The sequence below is a fragment of the Notechis scutatus genome, chromosome 1 (genome assembly GCF_049901735.1).
Source record: "Notechis scutatus isolate UNSWTSFEM ecotype Mainland chromosome 1, rNotScu1.2, whole genome shotgun sequence".
NCBI lineage: Eukaryota > Metazoa > Chordata > Lepidosauria > Squamata > Elapidae > Notechis > Notechis scutatus.
Window position 1 is genome coordinate 111,542,933 of NC_142009.1, and position 24,596 is coordinate 111,567,528.

Sequence of the window (24,596 nt, forward strand, 5' to 3'; positions counted from 1 at the left end):
CCACCAATCCGATCCACTTTCATTTTAGCAATGGAGAAAAAAAGCATTCAGTACGCACATAAATTGCTCAGTTTCTTAACCATCAAACAACTTTCTACAATATTGCATAAATTGTTGAAAATTCATACTAATTGCCATCATTTACAATTATAGGCAAGTCTACTTTGTCAAATTCTGTATTTTTTTTATTGTTGGAAAGATGAAGATGTGTCTTAAATTACTTGAGAGTTTTATTTTACATAAGTGATGAGGTATTTTGCCTTATTACAAAAGCTTCTGAGATCCAGGGGGTGAAAGATATACCTTCATCATGGAATGAAGCACTTTAAAAAAAAAAAAAAAAATGGTATTTATGAAATCTTTCTTCCCTAGCAGGTTATTCTACGTACAACATCCTCACCTAAATGGAATAGTTCAGCAAGAAAACAGATGTCTATGCTGTGCTCATATTTTTATTAATAATTTCTTAGCTAAATAAACTTGGGTGTCTAAAGAAAGATAGATATGCCAAAATTAACTCTGACAGGCATGAAAACGGTTAGGAAGCAAACAGCTTCAGGCGTTCCATGTGCTCATCAGATCTCTGTACCAAGGGCATTTGACAATGTTTGATAATGGAGTTTTACTTTCCTTGTGTGCCTTGCATGAATTGTAGGTACAATTCCACAGAATGTGAGATTACAGACCTCAGTAAAAATGTATTACATTTTTGCTGTATTTTGTTAAACTGCATTAGCTTTCTTCCAGACCATTCTTTTTTCGTAGCTAATTGATGTATGTACTTGGTTTGTTGAAATTAGCTTGGATAAAAGCTATCATTAATGTAGATTATTCCAGGTCAGCCACTTAGTTAAATGGCACCACACTTAATTTTGGGGGTAATAGCACTGTAATCCGTTTTCTTTCCTGTTCCATAAGAAATGCAAGCATATTGAGAATCCAGGAGTTCCCATAACAGCCTTGCAAATCTTAGCAGAAGACAGATGCTTTGTTAAAGAGCCAGAAATAATGTAGAAATAATTCTTAAGGATTTTCAAATCAATCTTTGACAGAAAAAAATGTGTCATATGTAGATTTTGTTTAGAGCTGAATATTACTACTAATAGTAATACCATCAAAGATGTTACTTTATAACCCCCATTTTCAATTGGCTGTTCCTTGATATGATTTTGAAGTTTTAATCATCGCTGTGAAGTAGTTTAGTTGACCAGATCAATACTGTTGTAATTACAAAATACTAAGAATTGTCTTAGAAGGGGACTACAGTTGTCCTGTACAGAGAAATTGAATATGGCTGTATATGTGAGATATTGTTTGATTCCAATACCTGCAAGCTGCATGGAGGCCACTCAAAACTATACTGTATTCATTAATCTACCGATTAAAATGCTAGATTCTTGATGCCAAGTTTCTTAAGTACTATCAAACCGAAGTTGGGAACTTGCTGTAATCCAGATGTTTCAGGCTCCAGATCCCATAAATCAAGGGTGTTAAACTCACATCATCACGACATATTGTGACTTCTTTCCCCTTTGCTAAACCGGGTGCAGGCATAGACAGCTTGTGATGCATCCGGTCCGCGGGCCACGAGTTGAACATCTTTGTAAGACCAATGTTCAGGTAGTTTGTAGAACTGTAATCTAAACTATCTGGAAAGAACCATTATCCCAACATCTGAGGCATTTTCACTTTTGCTCTTGGGTGAGGTTGCATTTTAAGCAACCTCTAGGACTCCCATCTACACCTCAAAGGTTAAGTGGCTGCTATGGCCAGAAAGATCTTCCTCAATTAGCTATGATCAGAAGGCTTGGACAATTGCAACATGCTACATGGGGGTACCCCTTGAAGACAATCTGTTTAAGTGCAGCAGGGTGAACTGTAATAGGCATTTCACATTACCTCCACCTGACAGAGGAAGTGTGCCTTTTGTGTAAAAGGATCCACTTTTTATGGAACAACACACAACTGAGATACATAGGGTTCCCATCCTTCAAACATTCCATAAGTGTCTGAAGACCAGGTCTTCATCTGAGTTTATGGTGGCAGTGGAGCCCTTGGCAATGTTTTGGATGTTATTAATGTGAGACTGTCTCTTTGGACTTCAGGTTTGAATTCTAGAACAATAATAAACTTTTATATGCTTGTAAACTGCATATATGTACAAATACTTGTGATCTCCTAAGTTGTTTTACTGCATAGAGAAACAGCACTCTACTGTTCTGTTAGAAACTCAAATAATTAATGTATGAAAAGATATTTTATGAATATGAACAAAAATGCAGTAAAAGGAATACAGCAAATAGTGAAAAAATGTTATTTTTATTGTAGACTATGCACATATACCAGTGATGTTGAATGGAGGCACATTTGTTTGAAATTCTTCATATATTGATTTGTTTTATACCTCAGAGTAATCAAGCATGCAGGTTATGAATTTGCAGTGGGCACACAATTATCAATGTGGTATCTCTTTCAAATAAATGTCAAAATATGTAAGAAATTGGTCATAAAGTTATTAATGATAAAAAAATGTTACTGTAGATATCCTGCATACATTAAAACAGATTGTGAAAAGTGTAAAATGGCAGTTTCCTTCTCCCCCCCAAGATTCAGGCATCCATTTTAATTATTTTATCACATTTCTATACTTTCCCTCTCGCCTAAGTGACTCTTGAATGAATTAAAAATTCATAATGCAGTAATATGAAATTATAATGCCTAAACAACTGGAAATATTGTGAGACATATATGATTTTTCAGATTGAGCTCAAGCTCATACGAACACTTGAGAGGATTATTTTTAAAAAGGAGAAAAATAGGAAATTACAGCCATGTTTTTACTCTCTTTTTTTATAATCATCATTGCTCCTTGAAGAGAATATGTGTTGCAGTTATTTGAAGACTAATAAGATATTTGGATGTAAAGCTGGCTGCTGTACTTCAAGATGGTGTTAGAAAAATTATCTGCCAAAAAATGTTGGGGAATGTTCTATGCACCAAATGTCTGGCCACACACCATGTTCCTGACCACAGAGAAATGTGAGGAAGTAATATGGCATTTTCCACCCCCAATCTCCATAAATTCACTCATTTTGATTTAGGTTTAAATAATTATGACATTAAGTTTTCAAGAGATTTCACACACCCCTTGCATTATGTCAAATTATTGGTTTTGAAAAATATAAAACTTGTGAAATTTTGGATGATAATTCTACACTTTGAGGTACAGGTTACTAAAATGGCATACGATTAGCAATTTAGAAGGTCGCCAACTGCTGTTATAAATTAACTTGGGTTTCTTCATAGTGAGAAAGCACTGAGAATGTTTTTTTCATTGTTTGTGAAGTGAATACCCAGCCAATCTTACACTTACTGCATTTCTTGCGACACTTTTCTTTGGTCTTAGCTTGTTTTTTTGGCTGCAATGATACAATCAAACAACAGAAGCCCAAAATAATATGTAACAGAGTAACAAAAATATTGTCTTTTGTATTTCCAGTTATGAAAACTTAAGAACTGGATCATAAATCTCTAGTAACTACGCAAAATAGCTTCAAAAGCTGGGAAAGATAAAAACATAATCCAACAAGATGTATTTTGAATCTTTTTGGAAAAAGCTTGAAACATGCAGCAATCAGCTTTACAGTGGTATGCAAAACGCTTCAAATAAAATTGAAATTTCCTCTTTTGAGTTCAAATTTTTCCTCCAAATTTGAAATGAATGATTTTTTTTAATCACCCTATAAACCTCTATCCTCAAATTGCTTCTGGGATTGGTTGATCTAGTTCATTTCAAACTTGAAACAGATCCTCTCAAATTTACATCAAATTAAATTCAACATCTTTGTACATCACTTACAGTTTTAGTCCTTTAAAATTTAATCTAAGTTTGGTAAGTGTTATTTCCTAAACAAGTTTTTTTAATTTGAAAAATTCAGGATGTTTGTTTAGATATTAGCTGTTACAACTAAAAAAGTTAAAATTAAACTTTATTTTCTCCAACATGATAAAAAATTATGGTTAACAGACATCACCTAGGAAACAACAATGCAAGGTGACATATATGGTCCAAGTAGCAAGTCCTGTTGCAACTCTGGCTTTATGAGACTTCTTTTATAGTGCCACATGCCTGCCTTTTCTACAAGTAAAATTATATCTATGTGACCCCAGTTTTTATCCCCTGTCTGATCTGTGAGACAAGTATGAGAAATAGCCAGTAAGTTACAAGCACCTTTGCAAGTAAGAGTTGTTGACACAAATTTTCAACATTTCTAATTCCAAGGACGAAACGCCAAGGAAAGAAAAAACTTCAAGAATTCAACAGTCCAAGCGCTTGTAGCTTGTTAATCTAGATTTTGAAAGGTAGAATTCTTTAAATTTTCTTTGTATACTTTTTTGCAAGGCAGTGAAAATGACAGAAACAGGAGCAAGGGATTAAAGTGCAAAAAATGTTTTTTTCAGAATACTTGGAGAAAGATTCTTAATAGGCAAACATGGTCATGAAGTCCAGAGACAGGTGTAATTCTGCCACCTTTTGTTGCTTTTTGGCTTCTACTGCACTTAATACAAGGTTAGATTCCACAACCATTCAATTTTGTTGATGTAAGGACACAATCAGGATGAATGAAGTAGCTTGTTCTCTTGTGGCCAGGTTCCTTTTCTCACACATTGCCCATCTTATGATGAGGCACTTGCAAAGGCTGCAGGTTTGGGCATGTGGCATAAGGAGCAGGAAGAAAACAGGCTGCAATTCCATTTGAAGCAAAAGGCAGGGAAGGCCCATAGAAAACTTCTTCTTTTCCTTCCTTACTGACATCCAGCACCTGTGTAAGGAAAAACAGCAATAACACTTAGACTTATCTACAGACCTTTACAGTTCTCTCTGGGTGGCTTACAGAGTCAACATACTGCCTCCCAACAATCTGGGTCCTCATTTTACTGACCTTGGAAGGATGGAAGGCTGAGTTAACTTTGAGCCAGTCAGGATCGAACTCCTGACAGTGGGCAGAGCGCCTGCAATACTATATTCTAACCACTGCACCACCCATGGTTAAAATTAAGTCTATGCTATTTTATTCAAAGCAAACTACAAAACCTCATTTAAGAAATATTAAAGGTGAGGCCACATTCAGGTTTGCTTTGCTTGTGGTGCCTTTGAGTCACTGTTGACTCCTGGCTACTGCCAGGGCAAGTCTGCAGTTTTCTTGGCCTGGTTTTCAGAAGTGGTTTAACCCCATTGCCTCCTTCCTAGGGCTGAGAGAGAATGACTTTGGTTCTGAGCGGGGTAAGAACTCACAAATTTCTAACCCAGTGCCTTGAACACTACACCAGACTGGCTCTTTTTATGCACTGGACTACATAATTAAAATGAATATTATACACTATCTAAACAATACTGGATATAAAAAAAACACCTAAAGTTAAGTGACGTTCTAAAAATTCAAATGTACAAATATAAGCTGTAGTATGCCATTTTTTAAATCAGAAATTTACCAATAAGATCCCTGATGATGATCTAAAATACACAATATAAAACTGCACATGGCTACACCATTATGCATCCCAGTTAAACATTTTCATAAAAATTAGCGAAAAGGTCCAATAGTTTTCTTTTTTCTATTCCTCACCAAAGCATCCTGCATCAGAACAATTTGAAAGCTATCAAAGTTACCTGGATACATGCTGAGGGTTCATTTGTCCAAATTGAGTAGCCACCAACTAAATATATTCTGCCATTGTGTACAGCCACTCCAGATTCATTCTGGCCTGATAAGAGAAAAATAAACCATGATTTCTGTTAACTAATTATTAAACGTCAGAACGCCTTTACAGCACAATGCCACGCATCTACTGCTGTGACAGCCTCGGTTAATTTTAACTAAATATGCACAAGAGAACTGTATATTTGTATATGCAATAGATGTTTGTTCCTGTGGTTTCAATATAATTAAAGTACAAAATAACCCCATCCCCAAGTGTCACCGATCAATTGGCCAATTGGGTTAATTGGCCGGCTCACCAGGCACTCCTTCCCCAACCTTATCTGTTGCCAGTAGAGATGACCTTGGTTCTCACAAGAAAGTTCTCTGTTGTGTCTAGTAACCTCCTTCCCCCTCTGTGTGGCAACTGAAGAACAGAAAAATGGCTGCTGCCAGGTTCAGTTTGAAGTTGACACATGGTCTGTAGGTTTCCTCAAAAATGATCTTGAAATGCCTTGTCATTGCCACCTCCATAGATGTCCTAATGTCGTTTCAGCTTCACAATCTAGCCAACAACCCTGATAGTTCCTGGTCTGTCTCTAATTATTAATCAGGTCTAGCTTTGCTTAGCATTTCAATGTCAGCCAAAGATGGTGAGAGTTGGCTGGTTGGTTGTTTTTTGCAATACACGTCTCCAGTTAAAAATAGGATTTCTCCTACAGCTTTGACACAGATTCGGCTAAGAATACTTGCCTGTCAACATGCTGAAATGACACCGAGTCCACTGGTCAGCATCTATACTGTAGGAGTCTATGTGGCGGACAAGAATTCTGTCATTATTGTAATCTAGATCATTGCCCCCTAAAACATAGAGTTTCCTTTGAACAGCAGCCATGGAATGGTAGACTCTTCTCTGCAACATGGGGCTGCGGCTGAGCCATTTATTCTGCAAAAGCAGACAAAAGAAAACTTTAATTCCTACACACAATGAACATTTTAGGTGTGTTGATTTCCCATTCACCAGTACTCATAGCACCTGCTATCCAAATGCATCTTGCATAAAACTCCATTTCTTTTAAAGAAAGGAAACAAAAAAAATATGCCTTTTTGTTTGTAGCATAATCACTGAAAAATGCAAGTTTAATGAAATTCCATCCAGGACAGAAAAAGACCAATTTTCTATTATTTCTAAGATATTTTATCATTTTGATGAGAAGCAAATATTTAAGGCCAGCGTGGAAACTATTTTGAGCTGTTTGAAAAATTGTTAAGTGGTGAATGTCAAAGAGCAGAAGTCAGAAAACAATTGTTCGATGTAGCCCTTCCAAACATATAGCTCTCCATTAAACTGTGCAGCACCTGATTGGGAGAAATTAATATTTGCATTTACAGTGCATTCCCTTGACACAGGACTATAGACACCATCTGCTTGGCAAAGCCTGCCTGCATCCCCTGATTATATTTTAGCTTCCTTCACAGCAGTGACTGCCAGGTAAGCCGCCAAGCACTGCAAAGGCAAAGAAACGGGTGGGTAGGTGGGGGGGCTGGTGCGGGTCATTCCTAATAAGTCAGCGTGTGAATACTAATCAGCAGTGGAGAAGCAGAGGTCACCCCAGCCTGCCTGTTGGCAGGTAGTGATGTGCTCGGTGGCAGATGGTAGACATTATCAGCACACCACAAAGGCCTTGCGCAGAAACAGGCACAAGCACCCAACGAGATAGAGTTATTGAGATTCTGTGCAAGACGCATGCAGATGCGAGGGGCTTCAAGTGCCCACCATAACAGTCTGCCAGCAGGATATTTTTAAAAAACAACAACAACAACATATGTGTGTAAAATCATGAAGCAACCCTGACTGTATAAGAATGCTAGCACCAACTTGCTGCCTTTTGACTGTTAGCGCAGCCTGTGGGGATGGAGTTTGGGAGCAGCCAAAATGTGGCAGCCCATGGGAGAGTGCGGCAGACTGGTGGGGAGACAAAAAGGACACATGAAAAAGGGAAGAATTTGACATTTGAACATTTAGACAGGGATAGCCTTTATTCAGAGCAGGGGCAACATTTGCCATAGGAGCAAGTCTTTGCATACAAAGTAAGCCTTCTGGTTGTACATGTCTCATTGAGGCCAAAGGGCTCAGTTCGGCAGTAAGAAATGCTTACTATAATATGACAAAGCAGAGTGCCAGGTTCTGGAATTCTGTCCCAACACTCACACCAACAGTCCCTATATGAAGGATCTCTATTTTCCTCTGGATAACATGGTAATTTGAGCAGGCAGTCTAGGACTAAAAATGGTGAATGGCATTCTTCCTTTTCCTGACAAACCACTGAAATCATACAATGACTTCAGCAACTGCTGAAGCCACACATTTTTCTATATAGCCTGTTTTCAGCACTTAAAAAGACAACGCCTTTTTAAATAATAGGTAATGAGTGCAAATTCAGACTCACATACAATTCTGGGTTAAAGATAAAGTTAGGAACAGAACTCATTCTTAACCAGGGGACTAAGTGATAAGATTCAGTCTCAGGAATCCCATGTAAAAAAAAATCATTCAAGAAGCTGGGCAGGGCCTATAAAGGATGCTACTCTCAACAGAAACCTTATATTTTAAACCACTGATAAAGCTCAAGAACATGATTCTTTCAGCAAACAAGGACTTGGTGGCAGAGAGATTCTGCACAATTAAATACCGTTCCCTTACCATCTCATTGAAATACATGGAACGTGAGGTCAGCGTGTGAGGCAGAAAAGCTGTATATCTTTTTGCCTTTGGGCTTTCACATGCATTCACGCAAACTATGGTACAGAACTTGACTAACAGAATGAATATAAACTTACTTGGGTTGGATCATACACCATTAGCCTGTTCTGATACTGCGCCGTGTTTGTCACTCCTCCTGTAACAAACATTTACTGTGTTACACAAACATTAAGCCCAGTTGGAAAGAGTTCGTGGCATATTATTTTCTAGTAAGAAAACATGTCAACAAAAGAACATTGTGAGTTCAGAAGTCTTTCCAGCCTATTTATTCTTCTATTTATAAGTTAATATACTGATGCGGATTTGATTGGATCAAATCATTGCCAGATAAAACAAGACACATATTTTAAAACCTAAGAATATGGTCATCCAGTGCATTTTGTTGGGAGCGGGGTGGAGGCATTTCTGTATGTATGTACGCTGTGGAAGAATCTCTTATATAAGCCAACTCATTAAAATATGCAGGTTGTTTTGTCCCTAATGTGTAATGGTAAGAAATCTTTAAAATCTTTTTAAGGTTTAAGATTTATTACATGTACTATATTTACTTGTGGATAGCCAAGAATTTAGGTGACAAAATAAATGACAAAAAATGGGCTTGTCTTCTCCATGAATATATACAATAGATTTTCCCCTTAGCTTTTTAAAATGCCCATATATCCTGTAAATACTCAATAGATAACTTTAATCATTGACAAATCTGCCTTCAAATTTCCAACCAAATTAGGAAAAATGTCCCTCCCTCAGATAAGCCAATTGTGAAAATCTAAACATGGGTTGGCTTATTCATGGGTGGTGCATTTTTCAAGTTTTGTTGTTGTTAAAAATACACGGGTTGGTTTATATGTGGGGTGAGTTTATACATGAATATATATGGCAATATTACACTATATCAACTAGTAACTGATCAGTCAATCTCTATCAACCATTACTTTTCCATTACTGTTCTGTGATGCCATAAAATGTTAATGAGTAAATTGTGAAAATAAAGGTTCATTCCAGAATGCTGACAGTCTAGACTCTAGGTTATTCTAAGAGAAACATAACTTTTTCTGTATTACTTCGCCCATCTATCACAAATAGGCATTACTATACTTGAAAATTAATTCACTGTAGTGTTAGAAACACATCACCTTTCAAATAAAGGAATACACCAGAGTATGGTTAAAGTCTATTTTAAGACTCCAAGCAAGGTGATGGGAAGAGAGGGGAAAACACATTAAAAAGAAGTCAATCAAAACCAATGACGGGCTTTTAATAAGAAAACATGAAGGGAAACAAAGAGAGATATTTCTTTGTAAACCTTAGGATGTGGGGAAGAGATTAAACTAGGAAGAACTGATGGATAAATTGGAGCATTCCTATTTGTTGTTCCAGTAGGAGCCATGAGTTCAAGCAAAATTTTAAATGGCACACCAGTTCCCTCAGAAGTTCCATCCCATCTAGAGTAACAGATGGAACAGATCTGGTACCAGAAAGTTTCCAAAAGTTCATTTTGCTCGAATTGAGTACAGTCAATTTCACCTCATCCAGTCTTTCATAGGATTTAAGTGTTGATCAAGATTCATTCTGTATTACCTATATGACTTTAATTAAAAGTCAATACTTCTAACTAATCTAAAGCTGAACACTATCGCCATAATGAAAATACCTGACCCCAAACTGAATGATCATCTCTCCTACCAGAATAATAGAATAACAGAATTGGAAGGGACATTGACCTTCTTCTAGTCAAACCCTCTGCACAAGCAGGAGACCCTAATCTCTTTTTAAATACCTGCAGTGATGGAGAATCCACAACTTCTGAAGACAACCCTACTGGTTAATTGTTCTCACTATCAGGAAATTAGGACTCTTAAGATCCCCCTCACAGTTACTGCTATTGAGCCAGATTGAACTTATTCTATAATTATTCATTTGGTTTTTCTTTCTTAAGTGTAAACCTTTATTTTTCTTACAAGTGAATTTCATTTTGTTTAATAGGACCCAGGTTTCAAGTGTGTCGAGATCCTTCTGGATCTGAAGCCTATTTTCTGTGGTGTTGGCTATTCCTGTCAGCTTGGTGTCAACTGCAAATTTGATGAGTTTCCTTCTGTTCCTCCATCTAAATCATTTATGACGATATTGAAGAGAACTGGGCCTTAGACAGAACCTTGGGTTACCCCACTGTTACTTCCCTCCATTTAGATATAGTTCCATTAAGGACTACAGGTTGAGTGCAATTTGTCAGTCAGTTACAAATTCATCTGGTGGTGTCTATCCCACACTTTTCTAACTTGCTAAATAGGTTGTAGTGAACTTTGTCAACTGCCTGGTTGAAATCCAAGTATACTATGTCCACAGCATTTTCCTGGTCTATGAATCTGTCAAAGAATGAAAAAAGATTTGGCAGTTTCATGTAGATTTTAAATAAAATGGAGGAGGGATCAAGCTTTGGAACACTCCACACAGAAGTGCAGGTTTTTAACATCTCCTTCCAAATCTCTGCAGCGGTGACCAATGCAGTTTCCATTTCATTGTCAAACCTAAAACCTATAGTTGAAGTCTGACAATCATCTGAATAAATTTACCAAAAAATTATAAAACTTCTAAGAGGGCTAGACCAAGGAATGGATATTTAAAAAGCGCACACTGCACTGCCTACCTGAAAACATATGGCAAGAATAACTCCACCAAAAATCCCTCTACCACCTCTTGAAACTCACATAAATCATGTTCTTTCTGGCTGCACAAATCATTAATAAGGGAAAGGACATAAGTTGTAAGTGGCTGTCTTTATCCCATAGATGATACTCAAGAAAATTAAGCATTAAGGGCTCAAAAGAACCTCACAAGATCTCGGTCACCTCATATAAGATTTGGCCAATGTAATATCTAGTTCAGAATAAAAACGAGTGGTTTTTCTCCTCAACATCCCCAACAAATTACTTACAAATGCCAGCAAAGGGATCTTCTGATGTCCCCAAATTCTGTCAAACGTGTTCTCAGGCAAGTTTAATAAACCAATACCACTCTAATATATGCATTTCACTCTTGTTACTTCCCCCCTTGGATAAGAGAGCAATTGTCATTCAACTCTCAGTCATGAGTACAATTTTTTAAAAAAAACACATTAACCTTTCTCCATAAATTCCTAACTATGTGGTACTATGGTACCATAAATACCATTACATAAATGGTCTTACTATTTTTCAATATTCTCAAAGCATATATGACTTCCTTGTTGCCAGTTATTCCCCCCATCCCCAACTTGGATCCTAACATTTATAGCATTTTCTTATTCAGCTCTGATAAATCACTCTCATTCCTTTACAAATCTCTAAAATCCTCTTCTGCCATTCCCCTACTTCAATTTCATTTTAAATAATTTCATTATTTTTGTTTCCATTCACTGCTAGAGGCTCATGGCTTGCTGCTTTTCATCCAATTCCAAAACATGTTTTTAAAAATCATTTCCTCAAAACTGCTTGCATGCTCTCTGCCCTTTTTAATCTCTGCGTCTTTTTTTTTAATTCTACACAACTCATATAGAATAACAGAGTTGGAAGGGACCTTGGAGGTGTTCAAGTCCAACCCCCTGCTTAGGCAGGAAACCCTATACCACTTAAACAAATGGTTGTCCAATCTCTTCTTAAAAACTTCCAGTGTTGGAACCTTCACAACCTCTGGAGGCAAGTTGTTCCACTGGTTCATTGTTCTCACTGTCAGGAAACTTCTGCTTAGTTCTAGGTTGCTTCTCTCCTTGATTAGTTTCCACTCATTGCTTCTTGTCCTGCCCTCAGGTGCTTTGGAGAATAGCTTGACTCCCTTTTCTTTATTGCAGCCCCTGAGTTATTGGAACAATGCTATCATGTCACTCCTAGCCCTTCTTTTCATAACTAGACATATGCAGTTGCAGCCACCGTTCTTTATATTCTTTATCCTGTAGTCCCCTAATAATTTTTGTTGTTCTTCTCTGCCCTCTTTCAAGTCTCAACATCTTTTTTTACATTGTGGCAACCAAAATGGTTTCCTTCGGCCTAATTTCTGCAGCAATCATTATCTTATAGATATCGTCCACAGTTTGTTTCACTTTATCATTGCACTAAGCATCCTTTCTCATCCTTCTCATTAGCGTAACTGCAGGTACATCTGTGGCATTCTGTAACATAATTCTTTTCAATTCTGTTCAAAGCAGCTTCCAAAACATTCTTTTCTTACATCCATTCTTCATACATTCCAATTAAGAAATTAATGTGTTTTCTAATACTTTCTCGGACAAGCCTTGTACTTTGTGAGTTGTACTTTCACTATAATGTTTTTTTTTCCCATCACCCCTTATACTTCACGGATTCTGCCTTACACCATAAAGGATTAACCAATTATGTTTCTAAGGTTTATATCCATTGTTTTGTTTAAACTATGCATTAAAAATAAATCTCCTAAGCAAATATTTCTGAGTAACTGTTCTGATTTACCTTCACCTTGGGTGTCAGAATGGTCCCATTTTGTTTTTTGTATTCTCATCTCATTATTACCCATCAATTTGTCTCACCTAATGGAATAACTTTTAAATAACATATGAGGAACAATGTGCTATTTTTTATTTTTTCTTTAAATCCTATTCTTCATTATCATCATCCACTGAAACATTACACGAGGCTAGAGTATCATCTAGCAATCTAGAAAAGCCAGTTTCTGCCTGGCACACATTTATCCCTTTCATCCACAATTAAGTCTACAGGTCCACTGTTATACTTGTATTTCATCAATCCTGCTACATTTCTCTTTTAGTGTCACAAATGTGGAACATGTCTTTTGTTTTGATTTCATCCATCCTATAATCTGGGCTGTTTATTATTTATTCCTATATTCAAAGTCTCAAAAATTCAAAATTTGCCACCAAATGGGCCCACAGAAACTCATCTCAACACTCAACTGAAGCTTTCACATAACATTTTTAGTTAAAAAAAGGAGGAATAAATAGACTTAGTAACTTAAATAATATCAGCATCATATTCAATATTCCTTCATTATAATAAAGTATCAATTCTGGTAAATTTTGGCCACTGTGCCACAAGTATAATCAAAATACACTTATGTGTGTTAAGTATGGTCAAGCTCTACTGTGTAAGGGCACAATCTCTAATTTAGAGTCAATACTGCAACCCAATAATGCAGTATACTGGCATTCAGGGTATATTGGGACTATAGATTCCCAAATTCTTAGTCAGCATAGCCATTAGCCATGCAGGTTGAGAATTCTAGGAATTTGTGTCCCAATATAGCAGGGCATAAAAATTCAATATAAAGATGGTTTTAAAAAAATCAGCAAGCTCAATGAAGTTATCGACAGGACTGAAATTACTGCTGTTGGTTGAAACAGCGATACTGGTGTGTTTAGGTGTGTGTGCACGGGGGGATAGGCACAGGGCCAGAAAAGGTGGAAAACAAATAATTGCAGAGACATGAGCAAAGGGTATATAGCATTTTAAACTAAGATTAAAAATTGGGCTCTACATTTTCTTAAAACAAGCTTTTTCGGGAATGAAAATTAGCAAATCCCAGTTGTGCTTTTGTAAAAAATATAATTGTCGGACTGGGTGCAGTTAAGATATTTGCTTCAGAGTATATGGTATACATTTATTTATAATAGGAACTCTTGTTCTGCAGGTTTAGTTTTTTTCACATACACATGCATGCCTAAAACCGATACTTATTTAGCATCCTTTTTAAAAAAAAAAAAAATCTAGCAAAATGAGATGCTATGGATTTGCATACAGATTTTACTACACAAAATAGGAGTGAAATGAATACCACACTCTATATGTTTTAATCCCCCACCCATTAGATCAAATACCCTTGCCTGCAGCAGAATCCCTGGCTTTGAAAGTCATCAAGCTGATTTGTCTGCTCGCAAGCTAGGCTGCCACATGCTGCTACATTGCCCCCTGCAATCACTGCATTTGCAGAGAGACATCCCATGCCTTCCCTGCCAACAAGTATATTTAATAGATTGGGAGTCTTGCTTTCTGATGCTTCTGCTCCTTCTGTCTCCCTCCAACCTCTCCCTGGGAGGATAATATGCATCTTAACCGTTTTCTACAGATTTGGCTGACATTCGTGTTACAATTTCCTATCAGCATCCATTTTCAACACTTAGGTTTACCCTAAGTGCTGTAGCAAAAGTTTTTTAAAAAATGTCCCAGCTTTTTTCAAAAAATGGGAAATTCATTTGGTACCATTCATATTTAGCAAGCTTATAATGGCCTTTTGGATGGCCAGACTTGCAGAATACTATAGGCCACAGCGTATGAAAATAAAATGAAGGGAAGGAGGGCAGGGCAGGGCAGGGCAGGGCAGGGCAGGGCAGGAAAGGAAAGGAAAGGAAAGGAAAGGAAAGGAAAGGAAAGGAAAGGAAAGGAAAGGAAAGGAAAGGAAAGGAAAGGAAAGGAAAGGAAAGAAGGAAAGGAAAGGAAAAGAATGGATCAGTAGTAAATAGAAAATGTATCAATTGTATCAGAAAAAGAAGCATTTTCCTATTGTAAGCTGGGACAATAAAAAGAGCAATTGTTTTAATTTCTTTTTGCAACTTTATGAAAGAAAGAACAGGAATAATGATGCTATGATATCAAGATACAGTCAGGTGAGCTGCAAAGCGGGCTTTCTCTGCTATTGTCCCTGCCCTGTAGTACAGGAGTCCCCAAACCCCAGGCTGCAACCCACTAATGGGCCGTAGCCTAGTTGGAATTGGACCGTGTGAGTGGCTGTCTGGAATGCACACATACATGCACAGCTCAACTTGCACGAGCTGCGGCCCAGCAGGCACTCACACATGTACTTGCTGGTCCGGCACTTATGCAAGCACTGCATGCACACATGTGCCGGCCCGCTGCTCCCCTCTCCCTCCCGCCAGTCAGGCCAAGCCGCAAAGGTTGCTGCTGTAGAATATGTTCTTTTCTCCTGGCCTTTCAAAAGCCTTTGAAGACCTGGATCTGCCAATTTGCCTAGGGATCACAGAGCAGCATGCAAACCCTAGGGGTGTTCAGTGCCTTAAGGTCCTCCTCCCACCTTTTAACTTATTTCGATTTTGTTTCTACCACACTCCTCTTAGTGATATCCTGCATTTGTATATGGTTTTTGCATGTTTAACTATGCACTGCCCAGAACTGCTCTGAGAGAAAAATGGGCAGTACCCAAATTTGATAAATACATAACAATAAATAATTTGTAATTCTCCAAATACTACAGCAAAAAAAAAAAAAAGTATCCGAATATAATTTATACATGGTATCTTTTACAAAAGGGCAGCAACTTTTCTTGTAACCAAGAATGACATTATTATTATGGTTGGTTGCACAGCCAGTCAGATGATTAGACTGGATATGACATTTTCATCCACCTATCGAGTCCTTCCTAAGGACCTGGGATAGAGAGGTGTTGTTGTTTGACAGTGTTGAAAGTATCATCACAGAAGGTAAGCTGAAGAGACATGGACTGTCCTTAGCTTTTTGTTCAACCTCTTTAAGGCCAATCTACTTTGGTGGTGGTTGTGGGGGGGGGGGAACCAGAGATCTCTATATAGGTTGCACTGAGGTAAAGATGAGTCTTTCAAGAAAAGCCAGGTATAAATCTAACAATTAGCATGGATTATGGGAAGGTGAGGTTATGGACTTAAATGGACGCCTTACCTCATAGTTTGATGCCCATTTCACTCCTTTAAGCCTCACTAGAAATAAAAAAGGAACTCAAGGCTTTGGCTCTACCTCTAAACCTAAAGTAGCTCTGAGGATTGCAAAAAGATGCTGGGGATCCCTGGTTTATACATCAAGTACAGTATATTAACTATCCAGTCCAATTTTAAATTATCTCCAAATATGGTAAGCATTGCTCCTACCACTTCATCCAAATCATTAAGAAAAAAAGTTGAGGAGGACTATATAGTACATTCAACACTTTCCTGAAATTTGATGAGAAAATGTTGACGAGCTTTTTACTGAGTACAGTGTTCAAGTAAGATGTAGATTCACCAAACAGGGATGCCATTCAGCCCATACTGAATTACCTTGTTTTGCTGAAATTAAGTTACAGTATATATATTATATGCTTCAAATGTCTACAATCTCCAATAAGGAAGTGCCCAATCAAAAAATGAAAAAAAAAAAATACTGACTTCAACTAAGTACTACATTGAAAAACCATCTCTAAACATTTAGAAAACAATTTGTTCTGGACTCTTCCTAACTGATGTCAAACTGATTGCTTTATAGCTCTCCAGATTTTCATTTTTTAGTGCTTTGTGAATGTCAAAGAGGGCTAGAGATTCAGTCAAACTATCAGCAAGTGCTTTTAATATTTGAGAATTTAACCTCCTTAGGAGACCTGCTATGTCTTCTTTGAAGTTCAGAAAATCATTTTTAATGATAAAAGAGATATTCCCACATACTGCATACTATTTGAAACCCCCATGATACCTTTCAACATGATAAGGGTTCCCATTTCTCCTTTTTTTGTATGAATATTGACAAAGTAGGAGATTCCATGTGGGAATATAGGGCTCAGCCTTGACCCAGAAATAAGGAATCCTCCAAAGCAGACTCGGGCAGCTGCAAAGTATTATATGTCAATTCTATTTCTCTAGATTTCCTTGAAGAAAATTTATGGCATAAATCTGGCACTTGATAACCTAGAACCGGTTTAGCAAACTATTTTTCCCTAGATGTTTCACTCTACAATTAAGTCAGTAAAATGAGGACCCAGATTGTTGGGGGCAATACACTGACTCTATAAACCATTTAGAGAGGGCTGTAAAGCACTGTGAAGCAGTATATAAGTTTAAGTGCTATTGCTATTGAAATTCACTTTGAGCTATAATTTGAAAGTTAATTTCTATATGATACATTGTTGGTACTGGCATTTAACACCTTAAATTGTCAAAGATATATAAAAATGGTGTGCCAAATATATGTTGGAAATATAATCAATCCAAAAGCACCTCTGGTGGACTATATAAGGAGGCTAACAATTATTTGGATCAAATTCATATTTTAATTCAGAGAATTTTTAAAACAAAGGTACAGTTGAAACCAGAGATTTTACTTTTAGATTTGATGGATAAGCAGTTAGAGAAAAAAATATGGGACTTTGTTTCTAAACATTATAACTGCAGTGAGATTTTTGTAATGCCTAGCGATTCCCACAATGAAAGGATTAAGATGGTGAAATTACCTATCTTGATTAAGAAATTTTTTTGTCTAACTTTGCTTCGTGGTGGTAAACGCTTTGGGATTTGTTGGAAACCCAAAAATTATTATATTGATTTTAGGATTTGATACAGGTCATAAAAAGGAGTTTGTGGAATTGATGATTAGAAATGTCTGTGATTATAGAAATAATGGGTATTATGAATTTTAGATCAAAAAGTTAATGAATTTTATATTTGTAACTGTAATGAAAGTTAGAAGCTTTCTTTATTTTTGTATTTCTTTTATTCCTTTGCACTTTCCCTTCCCCATCCTTTTCCTTCTTAATAATTTTTGTTTTTATATTTTATTTTTATATAAATTGAATAAAGTATATTTAAAAAGGAAGGTTCGGTGCTGACGCAGTTTTTTATTTTTCACCATTCGTAAAGGGAGATATTTGTATTGGATTTATTTATTACATACAAATTCCACTTGTTATTCAAGAGTTCACAATGGCATCTGCTGCAGTCCCTCTTCTTCTTCCTATGCTCCCTAGGACACAAAGCTTGAGGTAAAGATGAAAAAAAAGTGACTGTCCCACATTCACCCAGTGTATTTTCACAGCTAAGGTTGTGTATCTCCTTCATTCTAGCCTAACATTTTAACCACTATACCATACTATGTTGTTTAATTATGCTAGGTATTCAATTCTTTTAAAAAACTGAAGAGATAAAGGTTTCCCTTTAACTTTAAGAGACTCCACTGAAAATAATAGGAAAAATAGCCCTGTAGCACTGCTAAAACCATAGACAATGGATTATTGAAAGTATTCTTCCAGAGAATGGTAGAAAAGAGAAGTGATATTGTGGAGCAGACATGTGATAGTTTTCTGGCTTATTGTTGTCCAGGAGTACTAAGAGGTAACAAGGTTTTAAGATGCATTAAAAAAAACCAACCAACCAACCATCCATCCATAAAACATAAAACCAGATAATAAACACAAATATTAATATCCTGGGAGCATTTAACAAGTGACAGACATTAAAACAAAACATAGAAATCGTGTCTGTTCTGAAGTTCTCTGATGAGCAAAAGATAATTTAATCATTATGTGACTTAAGAAAAAGAAGCACTGGTATGTGCTTCTGCTCATATCCCTGATTAGAAAAACACTGATGTGCCCAGCCAAGAAAAACAATGAGAATAAATAAATACACATTAGCAGGGCATGAAAAGTCAAACTGTTTAAAGCATGCTGCTGAATGCTTATGGGGGTGGGGGTGGGGGCAGTAGCTAGAGGAAATGAAGAACACTTGTGGGCTTTCTCAAGCATCTGGTTACCCAACATGCTTTATGACAGCTAAGTGGATTCCCACAAGCAGAAAGCAGCAGCACTTCTTGCTGCTGCCTCCAACAACTAGGAATTGGGAGAGGGTAAATATTATGTAAATGAGGGAAAGAAAAGGTAAGGAAAACATGCAGTGTTGGATCAAGAAGGCCCGGCCTGTACTATAACTATATTGGAGGCATTTGTATGCCAGAAAGACTGACGGATCAGTTAAGAGCTTAGATCACACAGGCTTAAGGGGTCTTCTAAATATACCATCAAGAAATCATGGACCAAAATGCCCTTTGGTTATTGCTGTTTAAAAGAGGCCTTTGCTATTGTATAAAATGGCATAAAATGCTGTAGAAGCCTTGGGATGCTTAGGACATTTTTCAGTTGAATTATTTCAAAATGAACTAGCTTGGCATAGAGTATTTGAACTGAGCCAATTCAACTCAAATTCAATCCCTCTCAAACCCGTCCCCATAAGAAATACTTTTGCTTACTAGCCTTTTCTTTTATTTCATTTAATCATACGGTTCCTGGTCTTCTCTGCAATCTTTCTTTTTCTTTAAGTAAATGAAATACCTTGTTGCCCTTTTGAAGGTTTGACTAACATAGGTGATTTCCTCTCTTTGAGTATTAGCTGTTCTAGACCATACCGCATCAATCAAGACAGATTACTGAATATGGGTTTTTTATGATTTGGATGGACTCCATGGCTATTTTATTTAAATTTTAAGCATATAGTATGGATTTCTTTGGGAGAAATCTGGATCAAAATTTGTACTCACCACATGCATTAACTACTGACAGCAATGCTGACATACTCCTGTTGTCATACTACACTATGAAAAGGGAGTGGCATGTTCTGTGTTTGTGTAGTTTACAACCTCTACTATTCACTGATGAGAAACAATCTATATATTTAATCATCACCACCTTACACAAGCTTCAAAATTATTTCAGAGTAGAAGAGTGTGGACGTTCTTCAAACATTCACAGGAATTCTAATTTAAACCATTCTGATCAGCCCTTTTTATGGATTACAAGGGTTCGGTCCATTCTATTTCTATTCAATACTTCCAAAATGTGAATGTGCAAAATCTTCCTTTTTGAAAATAGGACATTATTAATATATTGATAGGAATATTGAAACTATTCCTAGGTTCAGTACTCTTCTCCCCTATATTTAGTTCATTTTCATTTGCTTATTCTCATTTTACCATTTTTAAATGGTAGCAAATGCCATTGTTCTTTTAAGTTGTTCACGGTCAGGTGGCTTACAATTATTGTTATTATTATTATTATGAAATAAGCCATGACAACCCATTCTGTAACTGTAGAAGATCACTGACAGACAACTATATTTGCTTAAGTTTCATGACTTAAAATGTTACTTCAACTAAGATAGATGTACTAAATCCAACAATTTTGTGAAAAAGAATCAAAAGTGCATTTATTGGCATCAAGAGATAAGGATACATACATCTTCCTCTTAATGGGCCAATACAAATATATTTAAAATAAATTGCTGGGGACACTTCTATTTAAATTGTAATTGCTTTGTTCAGCAGGCACTGCACTTTCATTATCCCTGTATACAATTTTCTGGCTGTACAACTCCTCTCCTTTGTGCTGAATACCTATTGCTGAGTATCTGTGGCTCAGAAATATTATACCACCTGCCCCTTGTATTAAAACTCAATTTCCAGCAAACAAAAGGAAACCTTTCTAAGGCATGTGGCACCAAACTAATGCCACTGATACAAACATGTTTTGTCATGCTTTTAGTCTTCAAAGTTGCGGGTGAAACATTTTCTACCTGATATCCAAAGAAGACCATCCACAACACATCCTGCATGACAGGAAAGGGACCTGTCAAAGGACAGAACAAAAGTCCATTTGTTCTTCTTAGGGCAGTATCGTTCAACAGTTGGCAAAACTTGACGTAGCTCATTTCTGCCTCCCACAGCATAGAGAAATTCATCCACAGCCCCAAGTACAAAATGCTCCCTGCAATTCTTCATTGGAGCTATTTCTGCCCAGGAATTATTACGGGGATCATATCTACAAGCAGTCCGTACGGCACATGTGCGGCCAGTGGCTTGTTCAACCTCACCACCTGCCACAAAGAGGAAATCTCCCATTACAGCCACACAGTGGTGGCTTCTTCCTACTGGCATGGGAGCCAGCTCACTCCAATTTGCAATCCCTGCAATGTGAACGTTTTCTTGGTCCACAGGATTGAAGTATCGTAGCTCTTTAACTCTGCATATTTCCCGTTTTTTTCCACCTATGATGTAAAGAGTATCTGACTGGAAGCGAGGTTTCGTCCTTCTGGTCTGCCAAATTGGCTGTGCATAGATACTTTGATGATAGACCAAAGCCTCATTGATCAGCGCTGTTGCTGTTTGACTAGTTTGGACAAGAGGGTGTGAGAGGGCAACCGAATGCAGTGTATCCACATCCATAAGCCCAAATCGAACGTACTGTAGAAGTTCATCCATGTACTGATATCGGCAGTTGTGTTCTAGCCATCTCACAGCTAGCTAGAAGGGAGGAAAAACAGTAAAAAAAGAAAAAAGAACCTATCTTCATTATTCACAATTTGGTGTGAGAAGTACATATTTGAATTATTCAAGTTATCAACCAAAAATTATACTCCCAAATTTAATCTTGCTGCATATATAAAAACATCCCTTCATCTCCCCTAAAATAATGACGACTCTGTGTAGAATTAATGTATGATAACAGGGCCGACTTGTCTTAGCAAACATTCAGATAATGAGTTCCTTGCATAAACAAGAAGAAACAACACATGACAACATGAGAGTTTTCCCCTAACGACTAATGTACATATATTGGTGATCAGTTGACCAGAGCAGCCTTCTTCAATTTGGGCCTGTGTTTGAATAACATGTCTCCAAAGTTCCCAAACTCTCAATAGTGGCCAATGTTAATGTTCACTGAGCATTATGGGAGTTACTATCTCAATATTTTTGGATGCCATCAGATTGGAGAAGATTTCTCTGGAAGATGTACCCATTATTCATGGTCACTGGGTGTTTTGGGGATTATAGTTCCAATTTATATGAACAACATAAAATTATGGAAAGCTGTGGGAAAACAAGATAAAAATATGTCAATAACCTCTTCTCTATTGAGATATATAACCATCTATTGAGGTATTGGGTCTCCTGCTTGAGCAGAGGGTTGGACTAGTAGACCTCCAAGGTGCCTTCCAACTCTATTATTCTATGTTCTGTTGGCCATATGATATATTAGACCCTTATTTATTCTCAATGATTTTATATTCCCTTATTTTTGGGCTGGAGTCATTGTTAATGCATGTACGTAACTTTCAAACTCCTAACTGACTGGTAACTAAAAGTCACACCACTGAAGTATACTGTACAAAGCATGTTAAAAAGATTAAAATGAACACAACAACAATGATAAACTAGATGCAACAAATAATTTGACTGCTAGCAATCATAGCTAGTAGAATGAAGCACACTCAGGATTTGTTTTCTAGCATACACATGTAGTCATTTGCTGGACATGTGATAGCACCATATAGCTGTGATAATTATGAATGTATGAGAATAACATACTGGACAATATTTGAACTTGAAATACCCCACTGAAATCAATCCCCACTGGGATTTGTTCCACTGATTCCTTTGTTACTCAAACATTTTTATTAGGTTATAAAATATTATAAAATGCAATATTATAAAATGCAAAGTTCCACTGATTCCAGTGGGAATGAAGAACTATATCCAGGGGTTCGGAGGCAAGCCACTGTACTATCAACAGAATTGAAGCTCTACACAGAATAACCAATCCTTCTAAAACCAAGTGATGACATCTGGAACCAGCTGAAGTCTTCAAACCATTTTAAAGAGCAGTACCGCTAATACAGGTAGGCACTAGTCTCTCAGTTTCCTATTTTCTACGCCTGAAGCTCTGGTGGAGGCCAACCTGATGAGAACAAAAGAGCATGCTTTAATAGAGGCTTTCCCCCCACATAGCACTTTGTTCTTTTTTTTTTGCCTGATTCTTCTCCCCCTCTGGAATGCATATATTCATTTTTAATAACTATTATTAGCCTCTCTGAATGGGACATAGGATCAGATGGGCAGAATTTCTCTCTCTCCCCCTCCCACCTGCACCCGAGTCTCACCGCTAAAGAGAAGAAAAAAAAATCATGTGGCTTGTGGGAGCAATTGTGTGAAAACTTTTCTTTTTCTTTAACTGCTGTCCCTGTTTTTGTATTACAGATACAAGTCTACCACCTCACAATATTCCGTGAAATATACTACTATTTAAAGCAAATTAACTTCCACAATAATTTTTGACATTCTCATTCTTACAGCATGAAACAAAAAGCAAAATAAGCCTGTGCCAAACACAGATAATAAACAACCATGGGAGGGAGGAGGGGAATTAAAAGGAAGAGGAGGGAAGCAGGGTTCCACTAGATCTGCTGTGGCTTTAAGTACAATCCATGGAGCCAGGAAGGGAAGCAAGGAAATAAAAATAAAAATAAATTAAGAGAGCAGAGGAAGCCACAGTGAAGGTCAGGGAGTGAAAGAACTTCCTCGGGGCACAGAATAAATTAAATCCCAAAGAAAAAAAAGTGATTTCCAGAGTGCAAGGCACAAACTCAAAATGACAATGATTGGCAGCCAAACTATATCCATGCAATATCGAAGGCTGCACGTTCTCATTTACCTCAGTGTAGCCAGCAAGCGCCCATTAAACATCCGTCTGATGCCCAAATTAACCTTCTTGGCAAACTGAAAGAGGCACAAACTATCATAATCAACCTTTCATTATCACAGCAGCCTCCAGTTAAAGGGTCAGAATAATTGTGCCATCAGAGCCCTGATTGTTTTCAATCAACAGACGGCTGGAGTGACAGCTCCGTGATGGAGTAGTTTGATGAAACCGCACCAGGCCTAATCAGAGCAGATGAAAGGAAGGCATGATTGGTGCAAATGAACAGTCGTGCCTCTCTTTTTCATTTACAATCTGAAATTACTCTTAAATTTACAGGTTTTCCCCCCACCCTCCCTTCCTCCTTGAGTACCTCAGAAAGAATATTTGACTTATTATGAGTTCTGACAGTGCAGAGTTATAAAAACACAGGTAGGAGTCTGCCTCCTCCCCTTCCTCCAAGTGCAAGCTTTAAGTGTACGTTCAGCATAATTTCAGCAAAACCCAGTCACAAGATAACTGACTTCCAGTAACCTCACCTTTCCGTGTTGTTTGATTAACCTGGCAGTTTATTCTAGCCAACAGTTTTCATAATGTCAGGAAAGTTTGGAAAATGGAAAGGGAGCAATAGTGATCACAATGAATGTGCAAAGAGCTCTGCAAAACGTTTTCTTCAACAATAAATTTATTGCCATTCTCAGTTTTAAAGTGATACATTTATGATGTTTTCTCTTTTTTAAGGGAAAAAAAATCGAAGCCAAGAACATTTCTGGAATTTAATACACACACACGCGCGCACACACACACACACAGAAATATTTTATTGGAGCTGCTGGTTTCAGAACTATATTCTTATTTAATTTATTATGAATTAAAGCTAACAGTCTGATACTCTTAATTATGAGGAAAGGGGAACA

The 24,596-nt window shown here is 37.1% G+C and overlaps 1 protein-coding gene across 3 annotated transcripts in view; it reads right to left on the minus strand.

The window, feature by feature from the left end:
- Positions 1 to 3,978: 3,978 nt before the first annotated feature.
- The window catches only part of KLHL32 (kelch like family member 32), a 78,538-nt gene continuing 57,920 nt past the window's right edge, over positions 3,979 to 24,596 (minus strand). The window contains exons 7-11 of one of the 3 annotated variants that reach the window (XM_026666589.2): positions 20,780 to 21,506; positions 8,541 to 8,599; positions 6,453 to 6,645; positions 5,672 to 5,766; positions 3,979 to 4,823 (exon numbers count right to left, since the gene is read on the minus strand). In XM_026666589.2, coding sequence (XP_026522374.1) covers positions 4,662 to 4,823; positions 5,672 to 5,766; positions 6,453 to 6,645; positions 8,541 to 8,599; positions 20,780 to 21,506 — 1,236 coding nt within the window. In that variant the 3' untranslated portion in view covers positions 3,979 to 4,661. The remainder of the gene's footprint in view (positions 4,824 to 5,671; positions 5,767 to 6,452; positions 6,646 to 8,540; positions 8,600 to 20,779; positions 21,507 to 24,596) is intronic. The other 2 variants (XM_087943104.1, XM_087943105.1) reach the window with 2 other exon arrangements.